We start from the raw sequence: 25,477 nt of genomic DNA, 5'->3' as shown, positions 1-25,477 counted from the left end.
CAACTCGTCAAGTAGACCTTGAAATCAAGAAAATTCTCACATAAACAGTACCTGAAATTTAGGGCGTTACAACTTGATTATTTGTATGGGCATTAGTTATGTTATATATCAACATATTATGTGGGTTGGGTTGAGGTTATACTACTTCGTGTGGTAGCCAAAAAACCCTAGAGTATTCCAGATATGAGCTAAGGGTCGAACGGGGCATGCCAGACTCACACTGAGGACTCAAGAGTATTCCAGATCTGAGCTGAGGGCCGAGCGGGGCATGCTAGACTTATATTGAGGACTCGGGAGCATTCCAGATACAAGATGAGGGCCGGGTAGGACATGCTAGACTCATATTGTGGGCTCAGGAGCATTCCAGATACGAGTTGAGGGCCAGGTAGGGCATACCAGAATCGTACTATGGGCTCGGTGGCAATCCAGATGTGAGCTGTGGGCCCGGAAGGCAATCCAGACTCACACTGTGGGCCCAGGGGTAATCCAGTTTGTAAAGTTGTGAACCCATTACATGCTGTTAATTGTATATGTGTTAGTTGCAGTGTATCAGTATTTTGATGGAACCCACTAAGCTTTGGGCTTACAGTTTCAGTTTTTGTTTCATGTACATCAGATGATCGCGGGAAGTCAAATGCGTGATCATACAACTCCTCATGTTTATGACTTTGTTTCTGGGATACGCTGATATTATACTATTCTTAAAACTGGTTTTTTAATGATTAATGGTTTTGATACATTTTTAAAAGTTTAAAATTCGCATGATTTGTATGGGTGTTACAACTAGGCCCAAGGGTATGTAGGGTATGTGGTATTTTGGGGAACCCACTAAGCTTTGTGTTTATGATTTTTATGGTTATGATTTCAGGTACTTCTGATTTGAAAAGGAAGGGTTTGGCTTGATCGCAGCGCATCCACCCATGTTTCCACAACTATAGGATTTTGGGATTGTACTCTGATAACTTTTTTGAATTGGTTTTTAAATGATTGGAAAAAATGATAATTGGTGTTTCTAGTTGAATTAAAATGAAAATTTTACCTTATACTTTTTGGGTCGTTACATCTTTACTGTTTTTCCTTACCTTCTAGCCTCATGATTAACATATACAACAATACTATGATAGGTTTTGGAGTTTAGTTTTTGGTAGCGGGGGATGTGACAGTTTCTATTGGTTACCTTCCTAGTAAAACTTTGTTATATTATTTAGGTCACATAGTGGGTGGTAATATGTATTGGATTGCTTCATAGGACGATATGATCCTGAAATTTACTTATAAACTTTCGAATTGGAGGGATAAAACTCTTTCGGTAGGGGAAACTGATGTTACATAAGTTAGTTTTGGGTGCTACCCTAACGTACTTTATGTCTATTTTTTGAGCTTTGGAATTTGTTGTCAACCGTTTAGAAACTTTTCATAATGTTCTTTCTTGGGGATTGGGAAGAACGTGAAATGAATTGGGTTAAATGGAAGAAGGTATTGGCTCAAAAAACAATATGGTGGTCTCAGGGTTAATAGTCTTTTTTTCTCTAACCTATGCTATTCTTTTTAAATGGATTTGGCGGTTACTTTCATTTCCCATTGTTCTTTGGATTAAAGTGATTAAATCCATTCATGGAGGACATGGTTACTTGGTCATTATTCACTGAGGAGTGTTGGTAACTCCATTTGGGTATCAATTGTTGATTCTTTATGTTCTAAAGGTATAGATCTTATGTCTTTTTGCAAAATGGTGATTGGAGATGGCAAGCTTACTTCTTTTTGGTAGGATCACGGGATTGGTAATGACCCTTTAAAAAATTCATTCCACATATTATATGCCCTCGCGTTGGATAACCAAATCTATGTTGCTTTGAATATGCATCAACCGGGTTAGGTTACTTCTTTTAGAAGAAAACTAGACCGAGTTTAAAGAAAGAGCAATGGTTTGATTCTTAGATTTCATATCCTTGGTTATCCTCTTCATCTTCAGATAGGTGAAATTGGTCCCTTGATGGTGTCGGTTATTTTTTTCTGTCTTCTGTGAGATCAAATATTGATAAGCATTTTCTTACTGGGTACAAGTATTAGATGGTGTCGTGTCACTCCAATAAAAGTTAATGTTTTTGTCCTATTTGCAAGTAGGAAGTCGAGATTGTCACTCTTTATTCTTTGAATGTAAATTAGCTATCAACTTATTAAAACTTTTATACAGATGGTGGAATATTCATATGTCTTCTTTGTTTTCAGTGAAAGACTTGATTAACTGGGTTGGCTTGTTCTGTTTGTCTTCTCATTGTCAGGAGTTTCTGGAGGCTGTTTTTTACACTCTCTGGTGGTCGATTTGGAGTTGTAGAAATTCTATTCTTTTTTGTAAAATTAAGTCTAAAAAATGTTTGTTGTTGGATAAGGTGGTTTCTGAAAGTGTCTTTTGGGCTAATAGTAGGTATTATAAAACCAATGTCAATTGTGTTGCCTGATTGGAGGTCCAAATTTTGTTTACTGCTTCCATGTCATTGTTTCTTTTGTCTAGATTTTTGCTAGCTTTCAATTATATATTTGTCGTTCTAAAAAAAATGTTTGTCTATCCCAGGTCTAACTAGACTCTGAACCGAAGAAACTACACGTCTGAATATATTTGCTAAATTTTTTGCAATTATTCTAAATTCTCATCAATGAGAGTACTCTAAAATTAGTCACACGTAGTAGATTACTATCTTTGTAGATAAGAGCAATGAAATATTGATTATATCTATTCAAGCTCAAAAGTGACTTTTTAAACTCATTAATGGTTTCAACAAAGAATATCCTAATAACTTCTAGAAAAAAGAAAACTCATCTAGTGCAAAATATATGTACCTTCGCAATCTCACATTATATAGTTTCTTAATTTCAAAAACACAAATCACAACATCCATAAACTAACCTCCATATGAGATAATATTTTAAGCAAATTAGTAGCTTAGATAGGATGTTAGTTCACCGTTTTGAAAGAAAATAAAAATACTAAAAGTCACAATTCACCTATTCTGAATGGGAAGTCGAAACCTCATTCATCGGAATGCTATGAATGGTCAACCTACGACTTTTATTAATCAACATATTCTCAGGTTTATATTACAATTTAATTACATATAAAATTTGTTGATTTAGCCTAAAATAGAATGATCATATTAGCTCAACGTTAAACAATTCAACTTGCAAAGTCTGATTCAACAATGATTTGCAAAGATCAAAACTTATGGATTTGAAGGTTTATGTATACGAAAAATTAGTATATAGGCAAGGAAGAAGATGATTGTTCTTTGTGTTCTTATTGTCATCGTGTTTTTGGTATTCTTAATTGGTAAATGTTAATGAATACAGAGGGATAGATGAAAACACCAAAATACTCTCATGTGGATAGCATATAAAGGGTCTTAATTGTTTTCCCTTTAAGGCGGTTAAATTTAGGTGCCGACAGGACAGCCAAAAAACAAATGAATAATCAATAGTGTAACAAATGAATCATAAATAATCAATAGTGTAACAAATGAATCATATGGACTAAAAGATTTTATTTTCAACAACTGTAATTACTTTTAATATAATTTAAGGGAAGTAAAGTTTAATATTTATTTTATTTTCCGCTCCTATATCTCATTCCATCCCCAAGTTCATATTCCAGATATTTGATAGCAACGGATTTGGCTGTCGAAAATTCGTAATAGGTCAATTTTGTAGTGACTTAATTAAACCCATAGATTCCATTGAGCGACACAGCTCACTTGTATGTTGACTTTTCCTTATATGGTTACATGTATGAAAGGATAAATTGGAGTCCTCATCAAATACTCCAAAAGAAAAGGATCTGTCTCTAAGAAAAAATTATTGTGTGAACAAAAAAAAAAAAAAGAAAAAAAAAAAAGAAATCAACCCTAGCTACAAACTAAAACCAAACAAATTTATGGTGGAAGTATTAGCAAAGAAGAAAGCAAGAAAAATCCATTTAGAAGCTAAAAGCTTAACGGGGGTACATGAGAAACGTAAATGCACATGCACATGCTTATTGAACTTGACTTGGTATGCTACCTTATTTTACTAGTTTCACATCTGAAGAAACTAGATACGATCTTAAAACATATAAAATACATATATATAGGATTACCACATTTAGAAACCAAAATGACGTACGACCGACCATCTAACATTTGTTTCCATCAAACACAACATGCATGCATGCATGATGTCATATATCATGTCAAGCCTGAAGAATGACACCCAAAGAGTCTACGGAACTGCCACACTTTCCATAGAATCCCGAAAACTTACCGCGTGTGACCCCAAACGAGAAATCAGTCCCGGGGTTTGTGCCGTATTCCCCATAAGTTCTGATGTTGGTCCGGAAAGTCACTGACGTAATCACGGTGTTGTCACCAAATGATCCGACACGCCCACTAATCCCGATGAGATACTCATTGTCATCGAAGATGATCTGAAACCCAAATATAAATATCATGACTGCTATATTGTAAAAAAATCAGAACCTAACTTCGATACGTGTATACATGACAGATGAATTAGAAGCTTACCATATGAGGTGAGCCACCATCACCACCGAATTTTTCAGAAGTATGGGTGCGGCCATACCCATCCTTGTAAGTGAAGCGGATGAAATCTAAAGCGTCTCCACTGCTTAAAGCTATCTTGGTAAGTGTTGAACCATCAGGTATTATGAATTCCCAGGTACGGGATCCACCCTTTCCTCCCCACGTTGTACTCCATACGCATTCTGCATTGGCTGCCTGCATGTGGATCCAGAATAAAATATTACTAAAAGAGATAGAAAGAATTTTAGCAATGAAGAAACCATGTAAACCTGGCATTCCCTATTCAAATATAGATAACAAACTCTCAGAATATGGTGAAAGTATGTACCATTTTGGTTAGTGTGGAAGTGAAGTTGTTTGTACGTTTAGTCCGTTAAGTGTTTGGCTATATATATAGACACCAGCTTGGGGTTGTATAATTGAATATTGGAGGAGTTAGAACGAGGTGAGGTGGCATGTCTAAAACATTTCACGAGATCCACGTTTTCCAATTCCTAAAAGCTAGAGATGGTTGTTGGAAAAAAAAAAAAAATTTAATCCGATTGATACAAAATATTTTCAAAATAAAGCATTTGATTGAAAACTCACATGATGCATGTGTAAGGAGTCTAGGTGTGATCGTCTTGTATTTCCTCGTGCAGTAATTACAAGCACTCAAGCAGACATAAAACAATAATTAGTACCTAACACATTGATATTTGATAAACAAGTGTCAAAACTTTTGTATCTTTGCTTCTGTTTCCATGTCTTGTTAGGCGTTTGGGAGACTTTTCATTATACTTTTGCTGTTAAAAAAAAGGTACTCCTATGCACGATTAATTTGTCTCTCCGCTCGCTTCTTTTTCCTTGTTTCTTCTTTTTATATGTCGAACGTCAAACGTTCAGAAAAATTAAGATTATATTGATCAAGCGACGATGTTATTTTCCGTATTTTGTCAATATCTCTGCTGAAATCAGATGCACCCGAAGAAGTCATTTTTCCCTTTCTCTCCGCCTTTTTCTAGCTCCTCTCGAAACCGTTCTAAAATGTGAAACCAAAAATGTTCTCCCGGTTGTGTGTTTCCTTGAATCGAATCTTCAGAAATGCCAACCCAAGCTTTGACCAAAACTAGCTCTTCGTGTGGTAGTCATGCAGTCGGCTTTTGTCTTCCCGGTTGTGCGACACCATCGCGCGCACTACAAGAAATACGGGTATTAGCGACGACAGCCGTCGCCACAAAAGAGTAGGTTTGTCGCCGCTAAAAGTATTAGCAGTGACACGTCACCGCAAATACATCGCCGCTAATGTTTTGTCGCTAATGTCCTTCTTGTCGACGCTAATACTTACCTGTCGCTGCTAAAAACCCGTTGCTGCTAATATTTACCCTAAAACCCCTCGCTGCTAACACTTATATGTCGCTGCTAAAAGCGTCGCTGCAAAAGACCCTTTTCATTTTTTTTGTTACAATTTTATGGAATATAAATCTACAATTTAATATAATCAGTTATATTTAACTCATACACAACCAAAAACAATATAATAATTATAAAATATTAGTCCACAATCAAAAATATTATTTTATTAATTAAAGTATTCTTCTAAACAAACATTTCATAAAATTCTAAAATTCCTACTCCTCGCCATCACTCTCATCATTTCCTTCATTATTTGGTAGTGGTAATGAACGAAACCACTCTTCTAATACCGCAGAACATGTCGGGTCCTTCAGTATCGTTTGCAGCATTTCCATCCATAAAGAAATCAAAATATATTACCAATATATCATAATAGTATTATACTTTTCAAAAACTACCAACATATCATTATAGCATTATAGCATTATACTTTTCAACTTAAACAAACAATTGCAGATTATGGTGGTTCTTGTGTCATCCGTTGTTCTTGATCGTACATAGACACAACGGTAAGGGGTTTATGCCCAATGCCTCTAATATGACATCCGTTGTTCTTGTTCTTGTGTCATCCGTTATATTTAACTCATACACAACCAAAAACAATATAACAATTATAAAATATTAGTCCACAATCAAAAATATAATTTTATTAATTAAAGTATTCTTCTAAACAAACATTTCATAAAATTCTAAAATTCCTACTCCTCGCCATCACTCTCATCATTTCCTTCATTATTTGGTAGTGGTAATGAACGAAACCACTCTTCTAATACCGCAGAACATGTCGGGTCCTTCAGTATCGTTTGCAGCATTTCCATCCATAAAGAAATCAAAATATATTACCAATATATCATAATAGTATTATACTTTTCAAAAACTACCAACATATCATTATAGCATTATAGCATTATACTTTTCAACTTAAACAAACAATTGCAGATTATGGTGGTTCTTGTGTCATCCGTTGTTCTTGATCGTACATAGACACAACGGTAAGGGGTTTATGCCCAATGCCTCTAATATGTCCGCGTTGAACACCCAATATTTTTTCAAAGCATTTTCTTGTATCACTTGGCGTTAGACCGCTTGCTGAAGAAGAATTTTGGGTTTGTTGATTGATCTCCTGAAGTAAAGCATTCTGTATTTTTAAAAAAATGATAAACATCATAAAAATAGATTACTAGATACCCATGACGATATAAACACTTATATGAAAATACAAATTAACCACTTACGTATTGTTGTTCGACTGCAGGACTATAAAACACCCCTTGGCGATTGGAATTAGCCTTACGGAATGCTTCGATTCGAGTGATATCCTATTTAACAAAAACTAGATTTATTATACTTTAAATAAACATTTAAATATATCATAACTTACTTCTTTGAAGCATGCATTACTGTTGGAGCTCAACCCCCCTCTGTTTACAACTAGTTGTTTTGCACGAACTTCTTTGTTTGATGCCGAACGACTTAAAATTTTGGGCAATTGAAAATGTTCGATTGCCTTCGCCCAATTTTCTGGTGACATACCATTGGGGGGGAGGGGGGTTGTTTATTACCATTGGGATATCTGCAGGCCCCCCGGTATCCCTAAAATAAGAATGGCTTTACTTTTTCGGCCTCTGTAAACTTTTGCAAGACTCGAATCAATGCTCCGCAACAATTGTGCATGCTCAGGATCCATGTTAACCTTATCCAAATCAAACTTATTCTACAAATACAAAAAAATTAGTTAATTAAATAACAATCACAACAAAACTTAAAATATTATGCAAGTTACATTTAGATGCACAACTGTCACATTCCTTAATGCGGGGGAAACATTGTCCCAACCAGATACATTTAAAGGGACATTATTCCACAAATACCTCCCAATTTCATGTGTGAACCAATTGGAAGGCTTCCCGTGTAACATCCCGGAATATCAAGAGTAGAGTTGAAGGGCTAAAAGAGTAAATTGGGAAAGAGCGACTCGGCGAGTCCATGTATGGACTCGGCGAGTAGAGTCGCGACTTGGTCGCGTGTTAAGTGGCCGACTCGGCGAGTCAGTGTATTGGACTCGGCGAGTAGGCGCTGAGTGGAGAAAACCCAAATTCTCGGGGTTGAGCCTTATATAATGATCATTATGTCTTCCTCCCAGCCTCTTTATCACCCCCTTAAGCCCCAGAAAACCCTAAATCGCAGAGAAGCACCATTTTTGAGTGGATTGGAGCTTGGAGAAGTAATGGTTGGAGGAATTTTGGGAAGATTGAAGGCTTGGAGCAAGGGGCTTTGCTTGGATTTGAATTGCATTGCAGTTGGGGCATCACTTAGAGGTAGTATCTCGTTTTTGACCTATTGATTATGTTGTTTCTTCATTTTGGGGTTTGTGAGAAATTGTCTATGGATGAAATGGGAAGTCTAGAGGTTAGATCTGAGGTTGCTACCTCAGATCTGGAAGGGAGAAGAATCAGAGAGCATGAAAGTCCCTGTGTTGGAGTGTTTAGTGAAGCTTACATGTCCCAAACCCTAGCCCCAATGTGCAAACGGCTTAGATCTCTTTGGATTCACGTAAAGTTTGCCACTTTACGTGATGGATGAGTGGTAGGAGACTAGATCTATGTTTTGGATCAATTGCATGGCCTGAGACGCTTCTGTATGGATTCAGACCGGTGGTACTCGATGAGTCACATGGGGCGACTCGACGAGTTGCTTGAAGATGGCCTGGAACTCGATGAGTTGGAAGAACAACTCGGCGAGTAGCTTGAAGATAGCCTTGGACTCGACGAGTCCATTTGGACTCGGCGAGTCTTGTCGAAGAGTCCCAAATATTTCCTGGTTGAGTCGAGAATCGGTGAGTCAAGGGATGACTCGGTGAGTTGGGTGTGAGTGGACTCAGAGTTGTGGGACTCGGCGAGTCTCGTGGTGACTCGACGAGTTGAGTCGCGATATGGGGAAGTTCTGATTATGGGAACTCGACGAGTCACAGGGTTGACTCGGCGAGTAGAGTCAGTCAAGGGTTGACTTAGACTGAGGACTTTGATTTCGACCAAGGGTTGGCCGTTGACTTTTAGGGTTTGGACAGCGATGTGGCCTTTGGGCCAAGAGAGAGGTAGAATAGTCTTTTACCCATAAGAGGGTGTTATGAGAGGATTTATTCTAGCCTCGAGAGTTATATTCATGAGAGTATTTGCCTTACGTGTTAGGCGGTGGCGAGTTCGAGATTCAAGTGTGGGGATATCTGCTTTCTGCTTGCCAGGTGAGTCTTCTCACTATACTTTACCTTGAGTAGGTAACCAGAGTTATGTGATTAGAGTATTTGTATGCTATATGTACGTGATGTGTTGTACTGCATTATTTCTATGTGATTTATGTTGTGCATGTTTATAGAGTTGGAACCGGAAGGTTCCCAGAGTTAGAACCTGAGGGTTCACAGAGTTTGGGTGCACGGACCCATAGAGTTATAGCCTCGAGTGGCTAATATGTGTTATGTGTGGTATTTTGGGGAACTCACTAAGCTTCGTGCTTACAGTGTTTTGTTTGATGTTTTTCAGGTTTCTTTCAGTATTACGGGACGGCACCGGCTTGATTGTACACACCAGAGAAAGAGTCATATTTTGGAGGATCCTGGTTTTCTATGCAAGTGAAAATGGAGTTATGTTTTGTAAATCGACTATGAATAAGATTTTAAACAAGTGTTTCTAAGAGTAAAATGATTATTTTAAATGAAAAATTTGTCTTGAAATTTACGGTGTTACAAGTTGGTATCAGAGCCTTGGTTTGAGGGATTCGGATGCGCCTTCGGGTAAATCTGGACTCAAACTGAGGAAGTACGAAAAGTTTTTAAAGAAATAATTTTCTAAAAGTGAATAAGAGTTCAAAGAGAAAGCAAGAAGGAGCAGTGTGTACAATCAGCCAGAGCCCGAACGGTGATTTCCCAAAATACCCTTATTTTTGTGTTATGAGATATGTATGATGCACTTTATGAGATGTTATTGCATGCTAGAGACAGGCTAGGTATTTCATATGTTAGGACTAGAGTGGCCTGATTTATGATGCCTTAGCCTAGGACTCATTGTTATATGTGTTATGTTTTAAGTATGTGATGAGTGAGAGTATCCAGTTAGAACCCATGAGGGGTAGAGTTACAGAGTTCGGTGGTACTTTCGAGGATGAGCTGAGAAGGTGGAGTTATCACAGAGAGGGGGTCCTATGTATCCTTCGATGCTCGAATGCTGCTTGCTTTGTGCTTTGTGGAACTCTCGATGATGGGAGTCAACTACCAAGTGAATATGACGATATTCAGGAGGTAGATGGCTGGCATCATTAGGAGCTCTTCAGCAGCTGATAGCAAAGAAGTGGGAGGACGATGGAAGAGCCTAGGGAATAACCCTATCCAGATGAGTGCGCTTGTAGAATAGAGAATTTCGCTGGGGAGCGAGCACACGCGATGGGATTGGTGAAAGAGCAGGTCGAGCAGCTATTTAGAAGCTCTGGGATGGTCCGTGTGGAAAGTATGGGTAGATGTGGCAGGTAGTATGGGCCCGTACTACTGAAAGCAGAGGACCCATACTTGATACAGGGAGTATTCTGAAGGTTCTAAAGAGCAGATCGAGGAGTGATGTTATGGTTCGGGTACCATACACCAGGGCAGGTTGAGGAGTGATGTTATGGTTCGGGAACCATACATCAGAGCAGATTGAGGAGCGATGTTATGGTTTGCATACCATACATCGGAGCGGATCAAGGAGTGATGTTATGGTTCGGGTACCATACATCAGGGCAGATTGAGGAGTGATGTTATGGTTCGGGTACCATACATCAGAGCAGATTGAGGAGCGATGTCATGGTTTGCATACCATACATCAGAGCGGATCGAGGAGTGATGTTATGGTTTGAGTACCATACATCGGAGCGGATCGAGGAGTTATGTTATGGTTCGGGTACCATACATCAGGGCAGGTTGAGGAGTGATGTTATGGTTCGGGTACCATACATCAGAGCAGATTGAGGAGCGATGTTATGGTTTGCGTACCATACATCGGAGCGGATCAAGGAGTGATGTTATGGTTCGGGTACCATACATCAGGGCAGATTGAGGAGTGATGTTATGGTTCGGGTACCATACATCAGAGCAGATTGAGGAGCGATGTCATGGTTTGCATACCATACATCAGAGCGGATCGAGGAGTGATGTTATGGTTCGGGTACCATACATCAGGGCGGATCGAGGAGTGATGTTATGGTTCGGGTACCATACATCAGGGCAGATTGAGGAGTGATGTTATGGTTCGGGTACCATACATCAGAGCAGATTGAGGAGTGATGTTATGGTCCGGGTACCATACATCGGAGCGAATTGGGGAGTAATGTCATGGTTAGGGTACCATACATCGGGACATATTGAGAAGAGATGTCGTGGAAGGAGTACCATGGTTCGTAGTGAATGATGTTTGTGGTTCTCCGGTTATTCGGTCACGAGTAAGTTCGAAGAGGCGTCCCTTGAGAGGGAGATCGAGAGTCCCTCAGAGTATTCTAGTAAGGAGTCAGTGGAAGGGAGAATTTCGATCTGAGTTGAGTGATCAGTCGATAAAGGAGATGTCACCTCTTATGATCGGGGAGGTACTAATTATGTAAGTGTGAGAATATGAGAAGCATGATGTTTTGGTTTTGGGTTTAGGGGTAAACCCTGCAGGTCGTCATTGATGATGATTTCCCCCCAGAGTATCAGGTAACATGTGTGCCGCGAGGCAGTGATCTATCATGAGCAGATAGTCAGTTAGGACTAAGATAGTCGAGGGCCACACTATACCTAATTGAGTTTAGTCGGGTGTACGGTGGTGGTATCAGCGGGGAGTTCAGTCGAGTTCAGCGGTGCCGAGAGTTTGCTACCCATGGGGTGTTGAATTTGGGAGTGGGTTCCTGTTCTTGGGATGATCCCGGTGTTGGAGCGTTGGTTAATGAGTTGAGGTGAGGGGTACGATGATTTTATGGTTCAGTCTATGAGCCAGGGATGTTATCGAGCAGTTGAGTTGTTTGGTATTAAATTAGTACGAGATTTGGAACGACTAGAGGCAGACGTGACGAGAAGTTCTTGAGGAGTTCATCAGAGGTTCAGAGTATATGAGGTCGATTCATTTCCTTAATGGGGGATTATCGGGCATTGTGTGGCACCTTCCAGGTGCAGGTGCGATTTTGCTGGAGAATATAGTTACGGGTTAGTTGCATGCTATTTGGTGATGGTTCGATCCCTAAGTGGGGGAGAACCGGGTGCAGTATGTAAGAAAGCAGAGATTTGTCAAAGAGCAGTTATAAGTGGAGTATAGAGATATGAGGTAAGAAATCATGAGACCAGAGATGTCGGTGATCGAGGAAAGGGGTCAGAGTGAGTTAATACGGGAAGTACTTGTTTGAGAGGGATGAATGTCTCCACGACAGGTGTTTATTAGTCAGGAATTTGGTATTGGTCAGTGTTGGGGCAAGTAGATAAAGAATGATTGGGCAGCCAACTCCCGGGTCGGTATGCATATCCTTGTTTGGATTTTGAGCGGCGGGAAAAAGGGTTTCGGAGAATTATCAGCGTATGTCGTAGCGTTAGCGTTTCTTCGTATTGCAATTGAGAAATTGAATACACCGAAGTTGCAACTTGGAAAAAAATGAAGATCTAGTTATGGGGTTCAGAGGGAATGTATTATTGCATCTATATGGTGCTTGGAGCAGGAGATCTGTGGTTGTGGCAGGATCTTGTGATGGTCGGTGGGGTATTCCGAGGTATCCGAGTATTGATATATTTATTTCAAAGTTATTCGTGAATCTTGAGTTGAGACGACTTGTGGTATATCAGATATCTAGGAATCTAGTGAGAGCCTTCGAGTATGGGCATCCAGGGAGATTACTTGGGAGAGTGGATCTTCGCAAGGGTGGGCATCTGTTATGACGATTGCCTCCAGAGTCTGTGATGAATATTCGAAACGAGTATGGGTAGCCGCCTATGATAGTCTGTGGAGCACGAACTAGTGGAGTCAGAGGGTGTTGTGATACTGCGGGGAGCCGTAGTACTCACTAGTCAGAGGGTGTTGTGATACTGTGGGGAGCCGTAGTACTCACTAGTCAGAGGGTGTTGTGATACTGCGGAGAGCCGTAGTACTCACTAGTCAGAGGGTGTTGTGATACTGCGGGGAGCCGTAGTACTCACTAGTCAGAGGGTGCTGTGATACCGCGCGGAGCCGTAGTGCTCACTAGATGGCAAGAGAGTGTGATGATGGAATGTTCTCCGATCAGTGTATGATGTGGAAGAGTTTTGGGCTTGAGTAGCCCTAGTATTGAGTTTTTGGAGCCTGGATGTTGGACTGGGGGCGAGACTGGGGTCCCCGTCTCTGTCGGGGAATGTGGTGAGATGCGCAAGGGATATGCGCAGCAGAAACCAGAGACCAGAGTGAAGACGATCCTCGGTTGGATTGTACTTTCTTGCATAAGGAAAAGAGAATTTCATGACTTGCGTGTCACGGGGCTGGGATAGTGGTCACGGGGAGGAAGTTAGTGGGATATTTGGATCATGATTTGGGCGACCTTTGGAGGCTCAGCTGTGGAGTCAAAAGCTGACCTGGTGACCAGTCTCGAAGAGGGATATGAGATGAGCTAGAGCCTATCATGATGATGTATGAGGACACCTCGGAGGGAGTGAATGATTCAGACGCTCAAAGACATGCTTCGGGCATGTGTATTAGATTTCGTAGGGTGTTGCGGCACGTATTTATCCTTGGTTGAGTTATCCTATTTCAACAGCCATCATTAGTGCATTGGTATGCCACCCTTTGTGCTGTTGTATGGGAGGAAGTGTCGGACCCTCATTTGCTGAGGAAAGTGTCGGTTCGCGGAAGTGGAAGTTGTAGTGAGAATGGATGATTTGGAGTATGATGGTCGAACACTGTGTCTGTGACAGTGGTATGGAATGACATCATGATGGGATGTCTGCTGAGGATGCGGAAGGGATTCCACGGGTGTAGAGCCAAGAGTATCAGGAGGGATGTAGGGATGGAGTCTGGGACTCCCAGCTTGATTCTAATCAAGGGCCGTGTGCGTAGTGGTGGTGTCTCCTGGGAATGTTAGAGATGTCATCAGTGCGACGGGTTCTCCTAACCCGAGAGTGCGAAGGTTGGTGCGGCTTGGGTGCTTGATTGCAAGAAGAGGACTCATGAGAGTTGCTCTGGGATTGAAGAGTGGGCCTTTCTGTCGTCACGGATTGGATAGAATGGGATTCGGATCGGGGACCCGATGGTTCATGGCTTCTAACTCTTATGGGTCGAGTGATTGTTGAGATTTGGGTCAGTGATGTTTCATGGGTAATTCTCGGATCGTTGAGTGTGGTTATCAGAGGGTACATCCGGTGCCCGGTTCGAGACAGTGGTCAGGACACCGTAAGGAAAGGAAAAGTGTGTTCGAGTTTCGATGGGTATGCCTTGTGAGATCTGGTCCGATTAAGGCCAGGTGGCACGTTGTGGGAGTATTTCTGGAGTTGAGGTTTTGTAGGCTTCGAGGGCGAAGCCTTATTTAAGTGGGGGAGAATTGTAACATCCCGGAATATCAAGAGTAGAGTTGAAGGGCTAAAAGAGTAAATTGGGAAAGAGCGACTCGGCGAGTCCATGTGTGGACTCGGCGAGTAGAGTCGCGACTTGGTCGCGTGTTAAGTGGCCGACTCGGCGAGTCAGTGTATTGGACTCGGCGAGTAGGCGCTGAGTGGAGAAAACCCTAATTCTCGGGGTTGAGCCTTATATAATGATCATTATGTCTTCCTCCCAGCCTCTTTATCACCCCCTTGAGCCCCAGAAAACCCTAAATCGCAGAGAAGCACCATTTTTGAGTGGATTGGAGCTTGGAGAAGTAATGGTTGGAGGAATTTTGGGAAGATTGAAGGCTTGGAGCAAGGGGCTTTGCTTGGATTCGAATTGCATTGCAGTTGGGGCATCACTTAGAGGTAGTATCTCGTTTTTGACCTGTTGATTATGTTGTTTCTTCATTTTGGGGTTTGTGAGAAATTGTCTATGGATGAAATGGGAAGTCTAGAGGTTAGATCTGAGGTTGCTACCTCAGATCTGGAAGGGAGAAGAATCAGAGAGCATGAAAGTCCCTGTGTTGGAGTGTTTAGTGAAGCTTACATGTCCCAAACCCTAGCCCCAATGTGCAAACGGCTTAGATCTCTTTGGATTCACGTAAAGTTTGCCACTTTACGTGATGGATGAGTGGTAGGAGACTAGATCTATGTTTTGGATTAATTGCATGGCCTGAGACGCTTCTGTATGGATTCAGACCGGTGGTACTCGACGAGTCACATGGGGCGACTCGACGAGTTGCTTGAAGATGGCCTGGAACTCGACGAGTTGGAAGAACAACTTGGCGAGTAGGTTGAAGATAGCCTTGGACTCGACGAGTCCATTTGGACTCGGCGAGTCTTGTCGAAGAGTCCCAAATATTTCCTGGTTGAGTCGAGAATCGGTGAGTCAAGGGATGACTCGGTGAGTTGGGTGTGAGTGGACTCAGAGTTGTGGGACTCGGCGAGTCTCGTGGTGACTCGACGAGTTGAGTCGCGATATGGGGAAGTTCTGATTATGGGAACTCGACGAGTCACAGGGTTGACTCGGCGAGTAGAGTCAGTCAAGGGTTGACTTAGACTGAGGACTTTGATTTCGACCAAGGGTTGGCCGTTGACTTTTAGGGTTTGGACAGCGATGTGGCCTTTGGGCCAAGAGAGAGGTAGAATAGTCTTTTACCCATAAGAGGGTGTTATGAGAGGATTTATTCTAGCCTCGAGAGTTATATTCATGAGAGTATTTGCCTTACGTGTTAGGCGGTGGCGAGTTCGAGATTCAAGTGTGGGGATATCTGCTTTCTGCTTGCCAGGTGAGTCTTCTCACTATACTTTACCTTGAGTAGGTAACCAGAGTTATGTGATTGGAGTATTTGTATGCTATATGTACGTGATGTGTTGTACTGCATTATTTCTATGTGATTTATGTTGTGCATGTTTATAGAGTTGGAACCGGAAGGTTCCCAGAGTTAGAACCTGAGGGTTCACAGAGTTTGGGTGCACGGACCCATAGAGTTATAGCCTCAAGTGGCTAATATGTGTTATGTGTGGTATTTTGGGGAACTCACTAAGCTTCGTGCTTACAGTGTTTTTTTTGATGTTTTTCAGGTTTCTTTCAGTATTACGGGACGGCACCGGCTTGATTGTACACACCAGAGAAAGAGTCATATTTTGGAGGATCCTGGTTTTCTATGCAAGTGAAAATGGAGTTATGTTTTGTAAATCGACTATGAATAAGATTTTAAACAAGTGTTTCTAAGAGTAAAATGATTATTTTAAATGAAAATTTTGTCTTGAAATTTACGGTGTTACATCCCGACAGGGGAATATGTGATCTCCCTGTCAAAATTCAAATCCACAGTCTTTCCCTTGTGTGCGCTTATCCACTTTCCTAGCTCTATATTCTTTGACAAGCCCCTTCTTTTCTTTGGAAACTCGACTGAAATAATACAATTAAGAATATTAGTCACGATAACTTATAATAAATTAATTAAAATAGCTAATAAATATATCATAATAAAACGTATCATCTTGTTCATCTTGCCCGTGACCAAAGCCTCCTGGAGATGGTGGATACCTAGCTCCATCACCTCCATGACCAAGGCCCATAATATCGGCCATCATAACAAAGAATATCGTCCACGTAAACCTCATTTTTAGCCTGTAAAATTAAAAGATGTACAATATAGAAATACAATATGAATAAAAGTTAGTTACAAAACAATTTATGATTATGAATAACTATATTTCTTATAACTATATTTAATATCTAAATTAATAATAGAAAATTTAATTTAATAGTTTTACAAAAAAAAAAAATTATGATTATGAATAATTTTAAAATTAAAATACCACATAAATATTAAATTTGATTTGAAAATTACTCTTTGTAATATACACGCTTTGTTTTTCACACATTACATACATAAATACACACACTATACATACAAATACATATAAACATTTTCCTACACATTTTCATTATAGCATCATACTTATTTTTTTTGTTATAGCAACCTAATTCCAAATAATAATCATATAAATAACACACAAAAACATACAAATAACACACAAACACAATTCTGGCGACAATTCATTCCAAATTCCAAATAATAACCATACAAAAACATACAAATCAAATATATAATTTCAAAAGTCAAGAAAATGAACCTGTGCTAGTGCAATTTACCGATTTTCCGATAAGAAATCCAGTTTTCCGGCAACAGATTCGGAAGAAGTAGATTTTCCGACAAGGGTTCAAAAAACATTAAATTAAACACTTAAAATCAGTAAACAAAACTCCAGAACAGAAGTTGAATAGAAAATAGGGAAGAAATCGGACCTTAAATAGAACTTTTGTCGTCGGAAATGAGTGTGGTCACCGGTAATAATGGAGCTCCACTGGTGGCCGACGGTAATGGCTGTCGGAGACGAGTCTTGTGGTGCAAACGAGGTCGTCGTCGGAAGTGCAGTCGCCGATAATCGTTGGAGGAGTGAAAGGAAGCAGAACAAACAGGAAAGTGACGCAGTGGGGGGGTTTTCTGCGACGAGTATTAGCGGCAACGCGTATTAGCGGCGATGCTAGGGTTTTAGTGGCGATAATAGGTTATTAGTGGCGACACCCTTGGAGGGAAAACACAGTGCCCTTTTTCCTCATTTCCCACCGTTAGATGAAAAGCAGATCGAACGGGCATGGTTGATTTGACGCGGATCGACGATGTAGCATCATTAGCGGTGACACCAACTATTAGCGGCGACATGTAACGCATCAATTACATGTCGCCGCTAATAGCTGGTGTCGACACTAAAGGTGTCGCCAATAATATCGATATTTCTTGTAGTGGCGCTTGTTTTCTCCCTTTACGTCTTTGTGGGGTGGTGTGGGTTGAGTTTCGGGAACCATCTCTTATTCTTCCGAGTAATCCAACTCGTCGACAAGTTGTGTTGATGGTGGGATTGGGTTTGAGTTTGAAAACATTTGCAGCGAAACATTTGAAACTTGCATCGGGTAATATTGTTCAACATTTTGGTATTGGAATTGTAGTGGGGATTGAATGGGAGCATCGAGTTGGGGGCGATAAACTCCTTGTGGTGATGAATCGATAGCAAAAATGTTTCGAGAAGCGATGTTTATATTCGAACCATGGTTTTTTTTCCTTCGATCGGAAAGTAAGGATTGATTTTCGGGATTCATTTTTTTTTTTTTTTTGAGAAGAAAGTGAAGAGAGAGTAGAAGATTGTGTGAATTTTGTTTGATGGTTAATAGTTGTGTATTTATAGATGTGTAAAAAGGTTAAAAATAAAATAAAATAAAAAAATAGATTTAAATCCGTTATGTTGCAGCCCCTAAAAAATATATAATTTTTTTTACCGTTGAATAACGGTTGAATTTCAAAATAAAAAATAAAAAATAAAAAATAACACCCAATCACAGCAGGAGAGAGAACGCGGGAGAAGTTTCCCTCACCCATTCCCGCACCACTCTTCTCCGCGCCGACGGTGCGATGTTCCGCCGGGCGGGAACCCCCCCCCCCCCCCCCCCCGACCCTTCCCCGCTCCTACTCCGTCTGGCCTAATGCATAAAAGTTACTCATCAACGTCAATCCACCATTATTTAAGATCCTCCAACAAAAATCATGGTATATATTACACCTCCAACTTTTCAATCTTTTTTTTACTGTGGAATCTTATCATACGATTTGTTTATCTTTAGACAAAATGAAAAAATAATATTTTTGGTTTGCATTTTTTTTAGAGATTTGACACTTTAAATTTCAAATTGAGAAACATAGCCTTTTCCAACAAATTTTGTTGTTGATTTGGTTTCACGTAAAATTGAAATGACTATCTTATCATTATTATATTTATTTTCTAATTTTCTTTCTTTTCTAAGAATTTTGTTATTATTAAATCAAAAGTTACATGATCATTATGTATGAGAGAGAGAAAGAGAGAGACGTTAACTCCCCATATCTCTATAAGAAACATTTATGAAAAAGAAATATTTTAAAAAGTCTATTTTATTTTGCATTGATTATCGTAAATAAAATAAAAAAGTCAATAAACTAAAACATATAAAATGTAGTATTTATATTAAATGTGCAGGTTTTAAACAAATGAAAGACGGTTCGAGTTAATTTTTAAAATTAGAGACCGAACATGTCTTTTGTCACTTACTCGAGGAACGATTCGTGTAATTACCATAAACTAAAACATATAAAATGTAGTATTTATATAAATAAAAATAGAACAACTTTAATCATCATGGAGATACATTTTATTTAATATATGCTATCTAAACTTTATCTAAAATAGTTAAACTAAAATACATACTTCAATATTTTTATTTTATATTTTCTTTGCCTAAATTATAGAAACATGATTTTTTTATTTTTAATTTTTACCTGATAGAATTTGAGAGATCTATTTTAAGTAGGGCTCTAAACGAACTGAACATTCGGCGAATCGTTCGTGAACTGTTCGGCGGGAAGTTCGTTTATGTTCGTTTATTTAATAAATGACGAACATGAACAAAAATTATCGTTCGTTTAGTTAAACAAACGAACATGAACAATGGTCTCGTTCGTTCATTTATGTTCGTGAATGTTCGTTTATGATGTTTGTTTGCGTTCATTTATGTTCGTTCGTTTAAGTTTATTTATATTCATCTATATTCAATTAATTTTTATTATATTGCTATATTATATGTTCGTTTATGTTCATAGATGTTCAATTGTGTTTTTTTTATCTTTGTTCGTTTATGTTTGTTCGTTTATGTTCGTTTAGCATGTTCACGAACATAAATGAACGAACACGAATAAAGTAATTTGTTAAACGAACGAACATGAACAAGAAAATCTTGTTCGTTTATCCGTTCGTGTTCGTTTGTTGTTCGGCTATCTTAATGAACGAACATGAACAAGACCTTGTTCGTGTTCGTTTGGTTTATTTACAGCTCTAATTTTAAGATCTTATTATGGTTAGTTATGTTAGGATGTTGTAAGTGAAAAAAGAGGCTAAAGTGATTATAAATAAGCATTTAAGTATTTTATTATTAGCTAACAAAAGTTTTTTATTTTGCATTGAAAAATTTATGTCCTTTATATAAAGATTATGTTCAAAATTTGATACAACTAAATAATTTTATTAAAAAAAAATTGACATAATAAAAAACTTATCGTATTTTATACATATTTAACTTTTAACCATACCAATTAAACGAATTAGTTGAATTTTATTTTGTTGTATTTCAGTTAATATTTTTAAAATCAGTAGTTTGCATCGATGTTTTTTAGTTGAAGAAAAAAATTTATTTGTATTTTGAAATCAAAATAGAAATATACTTTTAACTTTTACTCAAACTACATACTTATATTTTTAAAACAAAATAACAAAATAGTAGTATTTTTATACTAATATTTTTTTATAATAGTTGATCATATATTTATAAAAATAAATATATTTAAATAAGAAAAAAATAAGGATAAATCTCTCAAATTATCTATAACGTCCTAAAAATACCGAGTAAAAATTTCATTTTAAAATAAGTCCAAATCATTCGTTTTTTTTTCAAAAACAAACAGAGTAAAAGTATTCTAAAAAAATCAGAATAAAATCATAAACAGTTAATGCAGAATAAATCTTCAGGGGATGCAGTGCAATCAAGCCGAACCCTTTCTTTTGAAACCAAAAGTACCTGAAAGCATTTGAAATATAAACCGTAAGTACATGGCTTACTGAGTTCTCCCAAAATACTATATATCAAATAACAATGGGCCCAGCCAAACATACATGCGACGGCCCAACCCATATCATTCGGTAGCAACCCATATCATCCTGTCCTAGCCCATATTATTCTGGCCTAACCCATATAATCGGGTGTAACCCATATAAAACATACATAATTGGGCCCAACCCATATAAAACATACCTAATCGATCCTAACCCATGTAAAACATACACAATCGGACCCAATGTAACATCCCAAAAATCAAGCATCAAATTTTCATTTTTATTATAATCAAAACATAGTTATGACTTGACCCAAACATTTAAAAACATTTCTAAGTAACACAATTATCATAGTTGATTCTCGAAATCACGTATAGCGGAAAACATAGGTGTATACGCTGCGATCGCCCCGAGCACTTTCATTTGAAAACTGGAGTACCTGAAACATAAACTGAAAACTGTAAGCCCAAAGCTAAGTGAGTTCCACAAACACCGTATATAATGCAAACATATTGCCAGGCATATGTCGTAGCATAAGCATATACACATAACAATTGTCAAAATATATCAGAGTATAATGCAAACATATTGTCAGGAATATGTGGTAACCTTTTTTATACTCTGATGCAGTGGGCAAGGCCCAGTATGTGCTTATATGCTTATGCTACCACATACCATACAATAACATATAAGCACATACTGGGCATTACCCACTGCATCGGACTGAAGTCCGAAAACTGCATCAGACCGAAGTTCAGAACTACTAGGGCCTTGCTCTCTGCATCGGACTGAAGTCTGGAATCTACATCGGACTGAAGTCCAGAACTACCCAGGGACTTGCCCTCTGCACCAGACTAAAGTCCGGAAACTGAATCGGACCGAAGTCCAGAACTGACTAAACATGGCATAGCATAAGCATAACATAGAACATAAACACATATACTGGATACTGCATCGAACTCTAGTCCGAAACACATAACACATAATCCTGCCTGAGTCACGAAGACATCAAACATACTACTACTGCATCGGACCGAAGTCCAAAACTAACTCAACATGGCATAGCATAATCATAACATAAAACATAAACACATATACTGCATACTGCATACCTTCCAGAGAATGTCAATTGATGTATATTAAAGATGAGATGAGCCAAAAAGACATCTTAATACCTTCCAGAGAATGTTAATTGATGTATATCCTTGCTTCCCGCGAGTTCCTAGCTTTGATTTACTTGTTTCCCTAAGTGTTCCTCACCAAGATCTCTCTTCAAATCTCTATCACACCAAAGAAACACACATACACACACAATTAGGGTTTAAGGGTGCCAAGAAGCTGTAAAGGGAGGCTGGGGAAGGCCAATGATTCTTTAAGTAGGGTGCGAAACCTCGAGATTTAGGGTTTCATCTGTCAGCTCCAACTCGTCGAGTCCGTTCTTGGACTCGGCGTGTAGATCACTAAAACACGCGGGGCATGCCAGACTCACACTGAGAATTCAAGAGTATTCCAGATATGAGCTGAGGGTCGAGCGGGGCATGCCAGACTCATACTGAGGACTTGGAAGCATTCCAGATACAAGTTGAGGGTCGGGTAGGGAATGCCTGACTCGTACTGTGGGCTCGGGAGCATTCCAGATACGAGCTGAGGGTCGGGTAGGGCATACCAAACTCGTACTATGGGCTCAGTGGTAATCCAGATGTGAGCTATGGGCTCGGAAGGCAATCCAGACTCACACTGTGGGCCTAGGGGTAATCAACTTTGTAATACTGTGAACCCAGTACATGTTGTTATTTGTATATGTGTTAGTTGCAGTGTATCAGTATTTTAGGGGAACTCATTAAGCTTTGGGCTTACAGTTTCAGTTTTTGTTTCATGTACATCAGATGATCGCGGATAGTCAAAGGCGTGATCGTACAGCTCCTCATGTTTATAACTTTTTTTTTCTGGGATACTTTTATATTATACTATTTTGAAAACAAGTTTTGTAATGATTAATAGTTTTGATACATTTTTAAAAGTGTAAATTTGGCATGATTTTTATTTGTGTTACAGCTAGTCCAAGGGTATGTATGGTATGTGGTATTTTGGGGAACCCACTAAACTTTGTGTTTATGATATTATGGTTATTATTTCAGGTACTTCCGGTTTCAAAAGGAAGGGTTCGGCTTGATCGTAGTGCATCCACCCATGTTTCCACAACTATATGATTTTAGGATTGTACTTTGATAACTTTTTTTATTCTGAATTGGTTTTTGAATGATTGGAAAAAAGGATAATTGGAGTTTCTGGTTGAATTAAAATGAAAATTTTACCTTATAGTTTTTGGTCCTTACATCTTATTTTATTAGTTTCACATGAAGAACCTAGATACGATCTTAAAACATATAAAATACATATATAGGATTACCACATTTAGAAACCAAAATGACGTACGACCGACCATCTAACATTTGTTTCCATCAAACACAACATGCATGCATGCTGTCATATATATCATGTCACGCCTGAAGAATGACACCCAAAGAGTCTACGGAACTGCCACACTTTCCATAGAATCCCGAAAACTTACCGCGTGTGACCCCAAACGAGAAATCAGTCCCGGGGTTTGTGCCGTATTCCCCATAAGTTCTGATGTTGGTCCGGAAAGTCACTGACGTAATCACGGTGTGGTCACCAAATGATCCGACACGCCCACTAATCCCGATGAGATACTCATTGTCATCGAAGATGATCTGAAACCCAAATATAAATATCATGACTGCTATATTGTAAAAAAATAAGAACCTAACTTCGATACGTGTATACATGACAGATGAATTAGAAGCTTACCATATGAGGTGAGCCACCATCACCACCGAATTTTTCAGAAGAATGGGTATGGCCATACCCATCCTTGTAAGTGAAGCTGATGAAATCTAAAGCGTCTCCACTTCTTAAAGCTATCTTGGAAAGTGTTGAACCATCAGGTATTATGAATTCCCAGGTACGGGATCCACCCTTTCCTCCCCAAGTTGTACCCCATACGCATTCTGCATTGGCTGCCTGCATATGAATCCAGAATAAAATATATTACTAAAAGAGATGAAAGAACTTTAGCAATGAAGAAACGATGTAAACCTCACATTCCCTATTCAAATATGGATAACAAACTCTCAGAATATGGTGAAAGTATGTACCATTTTGGTCTGTGTGGAACTGAAGTTGTTTGTACGTCTAGTCCGTTAAGTGCTTGACTATATATAGACACCAGCTTAGGGTTGTATAATTGAATGGAGGAGTTAGAACGACGTGAGGTGGCATGTCTAAAACATTTCACGAGATCCACGTTTTCCAATTCCTAAAAGCTAGAGATGGTTGTTGGAAAAATAAAATTAAATCCGATTGATACAAAATATATTCAAAATAAAGCATTTGATTGAAAACTCACATGATGCATGTGTAAGGAGTCTAGGTGTGATCGTCTTATATTTCCTCGTGCAGTAATTACAAGCACTCAAGCAGACATAAAACAATAATTAGTACCTAACACATTGATATTTGATAAACAAGAGTCAAAAGTTTTGTATCTTTGCTTCCTGTTTCCATGTCTTGTTAGTCGTTTTTGGTATATTTCTAGCATAGCAGGATGACTTTTTATAAAACTTTTGCTGTTTCAGAAAAAGAAAAAGGTACTCCTATATGCACCTTTTCAGAAAAAGAAAAAGTTTCAACTTCAGATCTTGGCTCAAACACAAAAGCCTTTCCTAAAACCCACCCAAAAAGATATTAAATATGAGATGAGCCAAAGAGAAAGCTTAATACCTTCCAATGAATGTCAACTGATGTATATCCTTGTTTCCCACGAGTTCCTAGCTTTGATTTACTTTTTTCCCCAAGTGTTCCTCACCAAGATCTCTCTTTAAATCTCTATCACACCAAAGAAATACACACACACGATTAGGGTTTTAGGATGCCAAGAAGCTATAAAGGGAGGTTAGGGAAGGACAATGATCCTTTAAATAGGGTGCAAAACCCCAAGATTTAGGGTTTCATCTGCCAGCTCCTACTCGTCGAGTCTGTTCTTGGACTCGACGAGTAAATCACTAAAACACACGGACTAATCCGCTGCTACTCGGTGAGTAGGGCAGCCAACTCGTCAAGTAGACCTTGAAATCAAGAAAATTCTCACATAAACAGTACCTGAAATTTAGGGCGTTACAACTTGATTATTTGTATGGGCATTAGTTATGTTATATATCAACATATTATGTGGGTTGGGTTGAGGTTATACTACTTCGTGTGGTAGCCAAAAAACCCTAGAGTATTCCAGATATGAGCTAAGGGTCGAACGGGGCATGCCAGACTCACACTGAGGACTCAAGAGTATTCCAGATCTGAGCTGAGGGCCGAGCGGGGCATGCTAGACTTATATTGAGGACTCGGGAGCATTCCAGATACAAGATGAGGGCCGGGTAGGACATGCTAGACTCATATTGTGGGCTCAGGAGCATTCCAGATACGAGTTGAGGGCCAGGTAGGGCATACCAGAATCGTACTATGGGCTCGGTGGCAATCCAGATGTGAGCTGTGGGCCCGGAAGGCAATCCAGACTCACACTGTGGGCCCAGGGGTAATCCAGTTTGTAAAGTTGTGAACCCATTACATGCTGTTAATTGTATATGTGTTAGTTGCAGTGTATCAGTATTTTGATGGAACCCACTAAGCTTTGGGCTTA

At 39.1% G+C, this 25,477-nt stretch overlaps 1 protein-coding gene across 1 annotated transcript; it reads right to left on the bottom strand.

Moving 5' to 3' along the window:
* Window positions 1-3,753: 3,753 nt before the first annotated feature.
* LOC145006211 (protein GOS9-like) lies at window positions 3,754-4,915 on the bottom strand. Its single transcript, XM_078965306.1, has 3 exons — window positions 4,897-4,915; window positions 4,551-4,763; window positions 3,754-4,453 (listed from the first exon to the last, which is right to left on the bottom strand). Exons 1-3 carry the CDS (start codon window positions 4,897-4,899, stop codon window positions 4,220-4,222), a joined length of 450 nt encoding a protein of 149 aa, XP_078821432.1. The 5' UTR covers window positions 4,900-4,915; the 3' UTR covers window positions 3,754-4,219.
* Between the last annotated feature and the right edge of the window lie 20,562 nt (window positions 4,916-25,477).

Source organism: Lactuca saligna, chromosome 7, assembly GCF_052625555.1.
Source record: "Lactuca saligna cultivar CGN05327 chromosome 7, ASM5262555v1, whole genome shotgun sequence".
Classification (NCBI taxonomy): domain Eukaryota; kingdom Viridiplantae; phylum Streptophyta; class Magnoliopsida; order Asterales; family Asteraceae; genus Lactuca; species Lactuca saligna.
The sequence above is the reverse complement of the archived record's forward strand: the minus strand, read 5'-3'. Positions and strand labels throughout refer to the sequence as shown.